This window comes from Elephantulus edwardii, unplaced genomic scaffold (assembly GCF_000299155.1).
Source record: "Elephantulus edwardii isolate Elephantulus edwardi_28Jun2011 unplaced genomic scaffold, EleEdw1.0 scaffold00020, whole genome shotgun sequence".
Taxonomy (NCBI): domain Eukaryota; kingdom Metazoa; phylum Chordata; class Mammalia; order Macroscelidea; family Macroscelididae; genus Elephantulus; species Elephantulus edwardii.
This window is the reverse complement of record NW_006399770.1, coordinates 2,085,837-2,100,721: the sequence shown is the minus strand read 5'-3', so window position 1 is coordinate 2,100,721 and position 14,885 is coordinate 2,085,837. Positions and strand designations below refer to the sequence as shown.

The following is a 14,885-nucleotide window of genomic DNA, read 5'->3' as shown; positions in this document are numbered from 1 at the left end:
TCTTACCCCCACCCCAATGCCAGCCTCATTCTACAACAGTGGCACCATATAGCATTTGTCCCTTTGTGACTGAGATACCTCACTCAGCATAATGTCCTCCTGGGTCACCCATTTTGAATAAGATTGCATGAAAGAGTGTTTATTTTTGAGTTGCCAGATTAATTACTAGAGCAAGTGACTTTCTAATCATGTTTCATTCCAGAGATTTTGGAATTCCAAAAGAAATTTTCAAACTAATTATTGACAATTGGAAGTTCAAATTTTAATTCTCTGTATGAGTCTTTTACGTCTTTATACTCATAAAACTATGAATTTTATATTTGTAATGTTTATTGAGAGTTTTTCGTTCAGTTTCTTTTTAAAGGTTTGTGATAATGGACACAAAGAATGTAAATAATCATTCCAGAATAGTCCCCTTGGTATTCTAAATGGTTAATGTTCTTGGCTCCTATCTTCAAGCTTGACACTTAAAGTCTGCCTGCAGTCACCTGGGAAGAATGAATTGGCTGTCTACATCCTAAAAAATTAGTCCTTAAAAACCCTTTAAAACACATTTCTACTGTGATGCCAGTGGGATTACCATCATCAGAAATGACTCAGTAAATGTCTCCTCTCGTCCCCATGCAAATCCTTAAACAGTACATCTTTAATGGAAGTAATAATTTTGTCACTGCTTATGTAAATTTAAGGAAGCTCTGATGGCATAGTCCATAGAGAGTTGTGTCACCTAAAGGCGCATTTGGTGGTTTGAATCCACCAGTGGCTTTGAGGGGGAAAGATGGGATGGTCTCCTCCCACGTGATTTATAGCCTCAGAAAAACCACTAGAAAGTCAGCTATGAGTCAGTTCTGACTCAGTGTCATTGTGCACTTATGCCAATTTAAACTTTAAAATTCGTATTTTTGTTAAATCTTTCTACAGTTATTGTTAGTCACTTTTAGGTAATACTTTTGGTATTAAAAAAGCATTTTGATCATCATTCATAGTACATATTGTATAGACTTATGTTTTTCCTCACACATGAAACACTGGGTAAAAGAGAAATGCTAAGAGGAGTTGTTAGAAATTTTTTCTATTTTATGAAAGAATATTTAAGTGATAACTTTCCAGAGATATACTTAACCATATTTACCACTACATAGAAAACTATAACTTAATTTTATATATATGAGGTTATGTTGACCTTGGCTAACCTAATGATGCTTCTCACTAGTATCTTGGAAGAGATACGTACCTTAAGTATGTATTTAAGGTTCTAGTTATTTGGTATAACTTTGTATTAAGTCACCAATGATCAGATATACTTTTATAATATATTGCTCTCTTTTTTAAAAATTGCCATAGCGTAGTGTAATTACTGTGACTACTTTTAAGTACCAAAAAAAATCTTGAGAATATTGAACTTCATTTAGAGATAACATCCTTTCATACTGAAAGGTAAATCTAATATATTTGTGTATCATTCATTTTGTTCTTCATTGATTATTGTATACAGCTGTTTATATACAGAAGCTAAAATTTTTATAGCATGTTAGAAAATTGAAATAGTTTTTACAATATGTTTAATTATGTCAAGCTCTCCAGGTCATGGTTATTTTAACAGCTTTGAGACTTTTATAATACAATCTACTTGTTTGAGGAGCTATTGAGTTTGGATATATTTTCTTTGAGATAGTAAAAATAGATAATATGACATTTGAGACTCCCAATAAAGATTGTTTAAATACATTGAGAATGAGCTATCACTATTATACCAGATTGCTTTGAGGAGTTTAAAATGAGTTTCTAACACTTAACGGAATCTATTGTTACTGCCTTTGGTTCTTAATGTGACTTAAACTCCAAGTAATGTAAGAGCAACCCACTTTTCATTTAAAAAAACCCTCAAACCCTCAAAGATTGATAGCAGAAGAAGATACTGAGTGCTGCTTCATTTTTGAGAAAGGTGGGGAGAAAAGCATAGATAAAACACAAATACTATGGTAGAAGTAACATTTTGGTTAGAGAAAAATGTAGTATAATGAAGATAAATGAAAACCTAGTTGACAACAGTATTTAGGACTCTGAATGCTAATAACATAATGTATAAGTTGTCAACCATTATTTAAGCTGTTGTCACACTTAAATCTAGGCTGTATGGAATGCAATATTGGTCATTTATGGAGGATATATTTTATTAAAGGAAAATGTAATACTATACATAAAGGAAAATGTAATACTGTACACAAAAACATTTTTTTTCCAGTGGATATACAAAACCTGAAAGTAAAAAAGAATAGTGTGCCTAAAAGTAGAACATTATAATTGGTTAATATTTGTTTTGTTTACAGTTCAGTGTTCCAGATGATCTTTTACCTTGTTTCTTAAACTGAAAGTTTAAGGGAAAAAATACACTATAGTTTCTATTAGAATCTGTCAAAAATATTTCTAAGACATTATTATATAATTATTTTGTTGAATATATGTACTATACTTTTTACACAATTAATGCACATATTTTACTTCTTTTTAATGGTAAAATTCCCTTGTGCACTAATTTGCAATGCATGCTTGGTATGTTATGTGTGAGTGTGTAATATATGAAAATATATGTTGTTGTTGTTGTTATGTGCCATCGAGTCGCTTGCGACTCATACTGACCCTATGTACAACAGCCCTAAACTCCGCTCTGTCCTGTGCCAATCGCACTGTCTCTGACACTCCCATCCCAATAATCCCAGTCACTGAATCAATCCAGCTCATAGAGGGCCTTCCTCTCCTGCGCTGTCCCTCCACCCTCCCAAGCATGATGTCCTTCTCTAAGGACCGGTCTCTCCTCACAACATGTCCAAAGTATGTTAGACGGAGCCTCAGAATCCTTGCCTCCAAGGAGCCACCCGGTTTAACCCTTTCCAGGACAAATCTGTTTGTTTTCCTAGCAGTCCATGGTATTCTCAATACTCTTCTCCTGCACCACAGCTCAAAGGCATCAATTCTCCTTCTATCATCCCTGGTCAATGTCCAACTCTCTGATGCATAACAAGTGATTGCGAAGACCATGGCCTGTATCAGACGCACCTTAGTCTCCACAGAGACACCATTGCTCTTCAGTACTTTGGAGAGGTCCCTAACAGCAGACTTTCCCATGGCAATGCGCCTTTTAATTTCCTGGCTTCTGGTGCCAAGGCTGTTGACTGTGGAGCCAAGCAAACTAAAGCTGTGTATAATCTCAATCTCTTCATCCATCCTGATGCTGCCAATTGGTCCAGTGGTGAGAAAATATATAGATACATATATATTTATTTTCTATAGCACAGACATACTGTAACCTCAGATGTAATACCCAGAATGTTGTCCTTCTAATAGAGAAATTCTAATTTAGACTTATGATCTTTGTACCCTTAGTTTTGTAAAGTAGTCCTTGACCTGTATCTGTGAGTTATAATATGTGACCCTGTCTATTAAAAATAGTCCTATAGTACAAAAGAAACCTACACATAAATTTTTTTAGAAATTGGAGATGAGAGTTAATGATGATTTTGCAGACCTAAAAAATAGTGTTTCAAAAACTCCATTGTCAGTGTTAATTGTCCGCAGAGTTACATATTTTCAAATATATGGTTTATGAAGATTTAAAAAGTAATAGAGAAAAACACATGCAGTAATGAACACCAACACCATTCTTCTATTTTTCATTCCCAGCGTCGTATACCATATGATTATTTGATTCAGTATTTCCAAAGTTAGTCATTCTCACTAATGCTTAGTATGTCAGTATTCATGTGTTCCATTTCATTTTTCACAATTTTTAGTTTTTCAACATTCAGATTACATATGAGTCTATGTTCCAATTAAAGGGTATCTAGATTACATATGAGTCTATGTTCCAATTAAAGGGTATCTGCCATTTTTTCCCCTTTTTCCCCTCATTTCAAATAATTTGGGTTTTACCACTACTTCTATAACTATCCACGTTCTTCTACTGTTTCAGAGACCTGCTATTTAAGAAGTGGTTTGCCAATCCTGCTTCCTAGTCTGTCTTAATTTATGAGCTCTATTAAAATCTGCCCACCATGGGTACTTTTTGTGGCAGTAATGAAAGCAGTGAATATTTTTTAATATTCTTGAGAGATTCTGATGGAAACCTATAGAGTCTTTGAACTTTCAGTACAGGAAGGATGACAATTAGGAAAAAAGATCATCTGAAACATTAAGCTAAAAACAAAATCAGCCAGTTAAAGATTTTTGCTTTTAGGCTTAATCACACATACATTAGTACATTTGTATGATAGCAATTCATTTAATAAAATTTTAGAGTTTTGGAACAAAAAAAAATAAAAGGATAGAATTAGTTAATCATTAGCTTTGGTCCTTTAGTTGCACAGTTTGCATTTTACTCCTAACCTAAAGGTTGGCAGTTCAAACCATAAGCTTAATATGAAATAATCATGTGACTTGACTTCTGAAAACTTTAGTCTTATACTTAGACATGATAGCTACTACTGTTGAAAAACTCCCTTGTGAAAGAGGGAATAGAAGTATTGAAGGGGAAGATGGTTTTTGTCTACCTATGGAATCCACTCATTCAGTAGGTGACCTAACAGCTTTTATTAGCAGAAATATTTAAACCAAAGTTAAATAACTATTGTAAAAATTATGGTAATGTTGGGTAGAAAATTAAATTAGTAAGAGATCTAGGGGCTCTTTTAAGCCATAACATCTCATTTTGTTATTTCTCATAGAACTTCTCTATCATTGGACACTTTGGAAAAATTGTAAGGGAGGACATGGTGTTGAAGAAATGAGCACCAGACTGTCCTATTTCAGAGTTTTCTTTTAGCTCCCCACACACCTGGTAAAGAGCTCTGGTTACCTAGTGGTAAGGAGTTGGACTGCCAACTCAAAGTCAGGCAGTTCAAATCCATCAGCTATGGGACAAAGATGGGTAATCTCTCTCATGCAATTTATAGACTATGAGAACCCACTGAAGGGTCACCTATGAGTTAGCTGTGCCAACTCGGCAGCATACAACAGTAACACACTTGGTACACAGTGGGCTCTTAATGAATGTTGAATGACTGAGTTCAGATTCTGTCTCTCACTAACTAGCCATGTGGAACTGTTCACCTAATCCTTTATCTGTTTATACATCCATAAAATAAGTAGAGTTGGAGTAGTTTCCTCAAGTTCCAACATTCTGTTTCTTAGATTTTTCTCTTTGTTATTTTTTCACTTGAAGCGATTCCAAGGCTTTGGAGTTTTAATAAATAATGACCATATTGCTGTAATTTTGAAAGTCAGCTGATTATTTTGAAACTTATTTTGGAATTTATTATTTTTTTTGTTAAAGTTTTTGCTAAGAGTCCTCACCTTTAAAATTTTGTAAAAGACGAATGTCTTCGGGCTGAGGCACTGTTGTCATGCAGTAGAATATTTTGTAGAATTAAATATTTAAGATTTTAAAATGGTTTGTAATGATGTAGGGCTAGCTAACGTCCATAACTGCTATTAAAATTGCATGATATTTGTGAAAATTAATAGATTGTTTTTTGCAATTATTAGAAATATTGACAGATGAAACTATGTGTCCCTTTTTTATACTTTCCTGTTGAGATATAGCAGGAATTTTTATGGTTGAAATTTAAATAATCCTAATGCATTGCTTCCTTAAGTTATAGAATTAAAAAAATTAATATGAATTAACCATTAAATGATACTTGTGTAGTGTTTTATAATTTACACTTTCTTCACGGATAGTTTTCATTTGAGTTTTACAGTAAACTAGAAATTAGTGTAGGATTTGCACTCTCATTAAAAGTGAGAAAATAAATCTTGAGAGGTTAAATAACTTTAATCACACAGCTTCATAGCAAGAAAAGAAGAAATTTAGCTCTTTTGACTTCCAGTTAGTATATTTATCCTCTGCATCACATTGCCTCTATCTAGCACCTATTTCTTTACTAATTGATGAAATTGTAGTGTGTTAAATTGTCTCTTGATACTTCACAGCTGGCAGACACACCAAAATCTGAAAGATATGAGCATGTTCTGGAGGCATTAAATGATTACAAGACCATGTAAGTGGATTTATGTATCCCTTTGAGGGAGATACTTAGTAAGTATAAGGAATAAGAGCACAGTTTAAGAATTCTGGGACTGATATGTAGAAATCTAGTACATTCCATTTTAAACTTTTAAATGCTCTGTTCTCTTCTAGATAGAATAAAGCAATGATACTTGGAAAAAGGAGAAGCAGTCCTGGGCATGGTGGGTGGGAAGCATAGCAGTATCTTCATGGGGAATTGGAACTATTCAGTTGAAAAAGCATATTTAGTATTGTGTTTTCTCTATAATGCATTGTACTGAAAAGGAGAAAGTATTGTTGACTGGTGGGAATGTGTAAAATATGGGAGAAATATGGGTGTGGCACCTATGGTTTCTGAGATTAAATATTACCATTAGTGTTAGAAAAGTAACAATTCTGATCTAAGATTCTTAATGTTTTGATGTTTAAATAATGTATTTGAAATAGTCTTTTCTAGATCTTTGCTTTTTGTAAAACGAGCATTTCATTTCTTGAAATTACTTTCAAAATGCAATAAAAAATTTTTCTAAACATAAATGCTAGCTCCAGCCAACTCTTGAATTGTAATTTTTTTGTTTTAGAAGAATTGCTGTTTTGAACTAGATTGCATTTCTTCATTAATGTTACCAGTGGCTAGATCTTTGGGGGAAAAATAGGGTACCTGAGCAATTACTCTTGGTAAAATGATTTAATAGTACAATTCTGTTTCAGAAATATATTGTGTTCTGTCAAGGTAGAAATGGGGGCCCTTTTTTCTAAATTTTACATAAAGGTAGTACAGTCCAAGCAATGTGGGTGGGTGTTGTGACCCGATAGGCTCCATTAGAACTAATGTAGATTGAAATATTTAGGAATAAGGGTACTGAGGATTTGGAGAAATGATTAAGGAGCATATTTTCACTGACCCAAGTTCATATTGAACTAATGTTTCTCTACATATATGTTGTTACCTTGAGTCAAACTGACTTGGTGGCAATAGGTTGACCTTGCAGATTTTTTCAGTTCAAATGGAGCACATTAGATTATTTCTTTCTCATTTTTATTTTCTGGGTCTCTAGGATTTGGCCCTACTTTTCTAATGCTGTCGCCTATCCTAACTAGGGTATCTTTCCTCATAAATCTGTTCTGAAATGAAATTCTTCTTTTTCTAATAAGCCTTTTAGAGACAGTTTTTATAGATGGCACTAAAATAAGAGAAAATATCTTGGGAAGATAGAAGACCCCATCTTATGCTCTTCTTCCTGTGTGGATATCTTGTTTAAGAAGAAATGTGGAGATGTACTTTTCTCAAATATGGCTTTTCAGACTGCACCTTCCCCATATTCTACTATAGATTCATTCTGGGGCAGACAGAATTGAGGAAAAGAGGACGCTTATAATTTTGCATGGGTTCTGATGGGCCTTTTATCTGAAAGCTGTAAGTTAGGATCTGCCATGTCTATGTGTTCCATTTTTTAATATTTAGTTAATTTTTTAAAAAATTTAGGTTTATGTCTGGGAAAGAAATAAAGAAGAAGAAACATTTGTTTGGGTTGCGAATTCGTGTTCCTCCTGTGCCACCAAATGTGGCTTTCAAAGCAGAGAAAGAACCTGAAGGAACATCCCATGAATTTAAAATTAAAGGCAGAAAGGCATCCAAACCCCTGTCTGATTCAAGGTAAAAGTTGATCTGTGGCTTAGTTTTTCTCTTTTAACTTATTTATAACTAAGAATGTGTGTTCTTTAGTATATTTGAAAGTACAAGTACAGTTACTCTGATTTGTTGTACAGTATATAGTTTCTTGTTTAGACAAGATACATAGGGTTGGTGCTAGTTGTTTATCCTCCTCTTTTTTTTTTTTAGAGAGAAAAAGAGAAGTCAAATCTTTGGCCTTTCAAGAATAGGCTTTATTCATTTTGTTAGTAAACAGACACTGATCTCTTCATTTGTTTTGTTTGTTCCTTTTCATTCATTTTTCAGTATATTTTTATGGAGTGCTTACCATTTATATATATCCTAGAATTACGGAGATTAATAAGACAGATTTTAGTTTTTTGTTATTTTTTTAAAACCAGATAGAATACTGAGTGGAATAACTCAGTCTCATAAGGACAAACATTGCATAAGACCATTATTTTAAAAATGGAAGGATAAGTGAACAATGTGTATAAGTGTTTGGAAGAGGTATGAGAGAAGGAGAAAGGGCAGCAAGAGGGGAAGGAGGGAAATCACTAGCATAGCAGAGTTTAGTAGCAGATGGTGGGGTGAAGGAATAGAAAAGATTGAGTGGGTTCTTGGAAAAAAAGGAATCAAAAGTAGTTAATTATAAAATGCGGTGTATATGCATGAAACAGAATGCAAATAAGACACAATGCACATGCATGAAACACACTATATATGAATTCTTGTCTGCAAACCAACAAAAATATTAAAATTAAAAATCCCAGATAGGATTTATATTGGAGTAGGTAAGAAATGGTTATAAACAAAATAATGGTAGAGCTCATGCTATTTAGAAAAATATATACAGTTTCAGAGAAGATTATGTTGAGTAGAAATGGAGAATCTACTTTCAAAAGGAGACATAGAGAAGATTTCTTTGAGTTAACATTTAAGCTGAGACTTAAAAAATGATAATGATCGAACAATGGGAAGAAGAAAGGGAAAAATACTTTAGGTAGCAAAAGTAGCAGGTATGATGGCCCTGACAATGTCTCAGAATATGAGTATGATAGAAAATAATTTCAGGTATTGGAAAGGGCTTGATTATGTGGCCCTATAAAAATTTTGGGTTGTTTTTGAAGAGTAATAGAGAGCCATGTAATTTAAAGAAAGACTTCTCTGGATACTCTTTGAAGAATGAGTAGGTCTGTGATAAAAGAGAAAAATTAAGACTTTTGCAGATGTCAAGAGGACATTTTCTTGGGGAGGGACAAATGGTAACAGCACAAATGAGAAAACAGATTGAAGATCTCTGTTGGAGGCAGAATTGGTTGAATTTGTTAATGACTGTGTAAAAGAAGAGAAAACTAAGTAAAATGATTTCAAGTTTGAAGTATTAGAGTGTGTAATCAAGATATGGAAGAACAAATTTTTGGCAATGTGAATAGAGTTCTTTTTCATACTCATTGCTAGAGATAACTAAGTAATCATGTAATATAGGCAGTTGACTGTTTAAGCTCAGACATGAGGTTAGGACAGGTATAACACACTTGTAAGCTGATTTATAAAATCACTAAAATAAATGAACTTACCTGTGAAACAAGTTGGGAGAGAGTCTCAGAATAATATTTTGATATGATTTAGATTTTTAAAGAGATGAAGAAAGCTAAGAAATGATCTATGAATAGGAGAAATATCAGGGAAGTTTGATATGATTACCAAGATAAAGAATTTCAAGAAATACTTGAAGGCAGCTGACAGATGGACTAACATGAGAGAAAAATGCTTATTGGATATTTATTATTAGCAACCTTGATGTTGTAGGTGCCGTCGAGTTGTAACAAAAACACCTAGAAGGTGGTAAATAGAGTAAGTCAGAGTAAAGTATGATTGCATCATCACTTCTCATATATTTCAAAACTAGGCATTTCATACAAATAGGAGACCTGAGTAAATTCAAAATAGTACTATAAATTAAAAGGGATAAAAAAGAACCCATTTTAAGAATTCTGAGTATAATAGGAGAAAGCAGAAATGGTATGACTCTTTGAAGGCAGTATGCAAATGAAGTAGTAATTCAAGAGGGAACATTCAAATAATGTCCTCCTTTAAGCAGATGAACATAAATTGCAAACTGATTTTATGTACTATAAGGAAGGATCCAGTGGAGAAGAGATGGATATAAAGGAGGTAGTTGAGGACATTGTAAAATCATTGAGAAAACTGAAAGGAGGATATCTGTAGTCTATAAAGGGAATGGCCACTGATAGGAGATAATAAATACTCTTCTGTTGAGATGAGAAATGAGAAGATGAGTACAGATGCTGGTAGTTTTATAGATTTGGCACTTGGAAGGCTTTGCTTATATGGTGAATCTTTATTTTCTCAATGAAGGATAAGACAAAGACCAATAAGACTGAGAGTTTTTCAGAAGGAAATTTAAGGGGCAAGTAAAAGATATGGAAGTTATCTTGGAAAGTAAGACAGTACAGTTGTATAAGCTCAATTGTATTTCATACCCATTTGAGGTTCAAAGTAGATACTGCTTTAAGACTTCTTTACTTCATGTTACTTTCCATATTACATTCACGTTTTCTCATTCTGATCATTTTGTGAATGGTCACCCACATTATAAATGAGAAGAAAAATTACACGAATTTATTGCTGCTCTGATTGATGGGCTACTGCATTGGTGGTAGTTATCAGATTTCCCTCTGGTTTTACACTAGGAAAGTTCATTGTCTATAATGGTATCTTCATTTCCTCTGAGTCCTTTTCATGGATTGATCTTTTATTCTGAGGGTAGTTCTTTAGTCCAGCGTTTTCTTTATAATTGTTATGGCGATTATCTTTTTTTTTAAAAAAAAGAAATCCTCACAGCACTACTATCCATTTTAACCTGGAGGCTTTTAATTTTAGTTCTAATTCTAGTTCTGCCTTGTTCTCCTAGCTCTCTTCCTTTTTGCTCTTCAGACTTTATTTATACCACATCTTTAATTTGATGGCTTGAGTGGTAAATTCTTTCCTAATTTCTTCAACTATTTTTAGCCTATTACACAGTATAGTGTCCCTTTCCCCTATTTTTAAATTGAATTTTTCTCATAGCACTTAGCTTCCTGGTATTTAGTTTCTGAATATGTGAGCTGGTAGCATAGCAACATCTTTGTATTTCCGTGATATGTTACTTAATCTTTATTGAACAAGTAAAATAGATGTGTTCTGCATTTGCCATTGTTTTTTTTCTTTAGTGTTTTCTCTGACTACTGCATTTTCCCTTTTTCTATTGCTTGGTAGGAGATTTGAAGGTGCTGTTAAGATGTCCACTTGCTAATGCAAAGGTTGGTGGTTTGAATCCACTAACTGTTCATTTGGGGAAAGTTGAGGCTGTATCTTTCCAAAGAGATGTATACAGCTTTGAAAATCCTATACTGTCTTACAGGGTGACTTATGAATTGAAATAGGTTTTTATTGCTTGGTAGTTCACTTTTGTGTTTTAGCAAAGGTTTTCCTATTATTGCTATTTAAATGCCATCTGCCAAATAAATGAAAGGGTCCTTCGTTGTTCTTTCTTTATATACTGTGATTTTGGGCTTTATTAATTTTGATAGAATCATTTAAGAACTCATCTGTGTAAGCAGCCTCTGTTTGTAGCTACTGTAATAACAAAATTACCCCCCTCAGGCTAAATACGTAATCATTTTTAGTGGTCACTTGTTTAAACAACTCCTCTCAAATGATAGCAACCCAAGGTAAATAATTGAAATTTTAAAGGAATTTTTAAACCCTTCATCCAGTATAATTTTGGGGATATTTTCTTTGTCTTAGTCTTTGTTGTTGTTAAGTACCCTCAAGTCAGAACTGACGCATAGCTGACTGTCCAGCAGGTTTTCAGAGGCAGTAAATCAGAGGAGTTTGCTCGTCTTTCTTCTGTAGAACAGCTGTGCCTTCAGGTTGGCAGTGCAGCTCCTTACCACTAGGCCACCTGTAGTTGGTACATATTTTTCAGAGTTGCATTAAAGAGAAATTAAATTTTTTATATTGTAAATGTTCTTCATTAAGGAAATTCTTTAAATTAGCTTGTATTGTGTATTTTTGGATGCAGGAATGGCATCCACTTTCTAAATAACATGCCTCCCGAAACCCTATTAACTTTGATAAATATCGATAGTTGTAGAGGGCCTTCAAGCCTTTTGCTCATAGGATCGCTATGAGTAGTGCTCTTCTTGAAGGCAATCAACAACAACAACAACAATTGTGTATTTGAATAAACTTTTAGATTAAAATTATATTTCATTATTGTGATTTTTGTTACCAATAATATAAAATGTTTATATATGTCTAGTTATTATATAAGTTTTTTTAAGATAGTCTATCTCTTCCATTTCCTGTTTATTCAGAGATGAAATATAAAATGACTTTATGTTTCAGGGAAGTTAGCAATGGCCTAGAAAAAAAAGGAAAGAAAAAGTCTGTAGGTCGTCCACCTGGCCCATACACAAGGAAAATGATTCAAAAACCTACTGAGCCACCTTTGGTAAGATATGTGTTGGTATATTTTTCTCAGAGAAGAAGGATGCATAAATTTTTTAAGTTTTAGTTTACTTTAAAAGCATTCTTCAGGTGTGTTTTTGTTTTCCAGGATAAGGAATCCATTTCAGAGAACCCTACTTTGGATTTACCTTGTTCTATAGGGTAAATAGAAAATTCTTATTTCCTGGGATATTTATTTATTTATTTATTTAAAAAATTAGTATTTCTATTGTTATGTAATATAGTTGTTATACTATTTAAATTACTTTGTCTCAGGAGAACTGAGGGGCCTGCACATTCATCCAATACCTCAGACATGGACTTTACGGGTGCTTCCAGTGCAAAAGAAACTACCTCGTCTAGCATTTCCAGGCATTATGGGTAGATAATTATCTTCTTACTCATTATTACTTTTTTCTCTAGATTCTTTTTCTCTGTAAAGTGTTAAGTAGTACTATAGCAATTGAAAGTGAAACAAGCATGCCTTCAGCTGTCTCTGCAAAATAATACATGTTTCTCCAGAAGGTGTTTTATTTTTTGTTTTTGTTTTTAGGAAGCAAGATACGTCATGAATTGATATCAGAGATATAAATATGCATATTTTGTATATTGTTGTTATAAGGTACCATTGAGTTGAGTACAACTCATAACTACCCTATGAACAAAAGCTCTGAATCCTGTTCTATCCTACGCCATCCTCACACTTGCCAACACACAAGAGCCCACTGCAGCAGTCACCATGTCTCTCTACCTGGTTAAGGGTCTTTCTCTCCTTTGCCGACCCTCCACAGTCCCCAGCATCATGTTCTTCTCCAAGAAATAGCCCCTTCTACCAACATGCCAAAGTATGTGAGGTGAAGCCTCATTGTTCTTGCCTCCAAAGAGCACTCCATCTACACCCTCTCCAAGACATGTTTGTTCTCTTGGCTGTCCATGGGATGTTTAGATGCTTATTAAATGTTTGTTACATTGAATTAAACTCTCTTCTCTTTAATGATAGACTGTTGTCAGGTCCTGATTTATGGAGTAAGACCTTTTGCTGAAAATAATGCTTTCACTCTTTTTATCTTATTTGTGGTGTTATTGTATACTGTCAAGTTGAAATTGACTTATAGCTGACCCTCCAGTAGGTTTTCAGAGGCAATTGATTGCACAGGAGAAAATTGCCCATCCTTCTCGCATGAAGCATCTAGTGGATTTAAACCTTCTGTCTGGCAGTGCAACTTCTTACCACTCAGTCACCAGAGCTTCCTTCCCCCCCTCCCTCCTTTTTTTCCCTCCTTCTTGTTGTGTACCATAGAATTTGAGCCAACTGGCACTGGCAGAGATTGCCCCTCCTCCAGTGGAGCATCTGGTGGATTCAAACCGCATTGCAGTGTAGCTTCTTGCTCCTTCAGAGCTCCCTTTTAATCTTAATATACATTTAAGAAAGAGATCAAAGATCAGCTGAAGAAGAACGCAATGAAATCTAAAGTAACGAAGGCAAGTGGTAGTCAAGTTTTTGCTGGTATCCGTATCAGTAAGGATATCTACTTCTAGATCCCTAAAAATCAGAGGACATAGTGTATAAACAAAGGATGATTTAAATGCATGAGTGGATAATTTTGGCTATTTGTATTTCATAGATTATCTGACTCCAGAAAAAGAACTCGTACGGGAAGATCGTGGCCTGCTACAATACCACATTTGAGGAGGAGAAGAGGTCGTCTTCCAAGAAGAGCACTCCAGACTCAGAATTCAGAAATCGTAAAAGATGATGATGGCAAAGAAGATTATCAGTTTGATGAACTGAATACAGAGATTCTTAATAACTTAGCAGATCAGGAGTTACAACTCAATCATCTTAAAAACTCCATTACCAGCTATTTTGGTGCTGCAGGTAGAATAGCATGTGGTGAAAAATACCGAGTTTTGGCTCGTCGAGTGACACTTGATGGAAAGGTGCAGTATCTTGTGGAATGGGAAGGAGCAACTGCATCCTGACTGTAGGACTGAACATTATGTTCACTGCACTCTCATTTCTGTAGGTACAAGTCAAAGCCCTGAAGAAGCAAGGCTTTTAGTATCTTTTCTTAAAAAGAGAGGGAGAAAAAAAAGTAAAAAAAATTCACAAAGGGAGGTGATACCAGCCTTAACATGTGTACCTGTCAATGTTATGGATTTTGTCGTAAAAAGATAACTTTTAAAAATCAGAACAGAGACTTAATTTTTTTAAATTTTAAGGTTTGTAGAATGTTTCTAGGATAGGATATTAAAAATTATTCAAACCCGTGCATGGTGTTAAGATAATTTTTCTAAATATTCCATCGAGTCAGTTTTTGTGATTAGTTGTTACCAGAACAAATACATCATGTAGATAGCACAAACATTGTCTGTTTTGTTACCAAAATGTTGGAAAAAATTTATTTCAGTACCTTTTAGAGTTCATAAAGTGCAGTGTATATAATGCCTATTGAAAGATTGTAAAATAATGAAAATTTCTTTCAAGCAAAGTGTAAAAAATATATTGAGCCTGTAAATTGCTCTGTGACTAGACTTCATTGTCGTCTTAATATATTCTTTGCATGTGCATATATATACACACATAACTGTGTGCATATATATGTGTGTGATTATGTGACCTATGCAATACAAATTATGGGAATGGGC

General features: G+C 34.0%; 1 protein-coding gene across 1 annotated transcript in view; it reads left to right on the top strand.

Annotated features, from left to right (window-relative positions):
* The window catches only part of LOC102860976 (metal-response element-binding transcription factor 2-like), a 43,191-nt gene extending 28,885 nt beyond the window's left edge, over positions 1–14,306 (top strand). Inside the window, exons 9-14 of the mRNA XM_006882481.1 lie at positions 5,989–6,056; positions 7,551–7,721; positions 12,135–12,240; positions 12,346–12,398; positions 12,513–12,617; positions 13,862–14,306. Of these exons, the coding sequence (XP_006882543.1) occupies positions 5,989–6,056; positions 7,551–7,721; positions 12,135–12,240; positions 12,346–12,398; positions 12,513–12,617; positions 13,862–14,219 (861 nt within the window). The 3' untranslated portion in view covers positions 14,220–14,306. The remainder of the gene's footprint in view (positions 1–5,988; positions 6,057–7,550; positions 7,722–12,134; positions 12,241–12,345; positions 12,399–12,512; positions 12,618–13,861) is intronic.
* Positions 14,307–14,885: the final 579 nt, after the last annotated feature.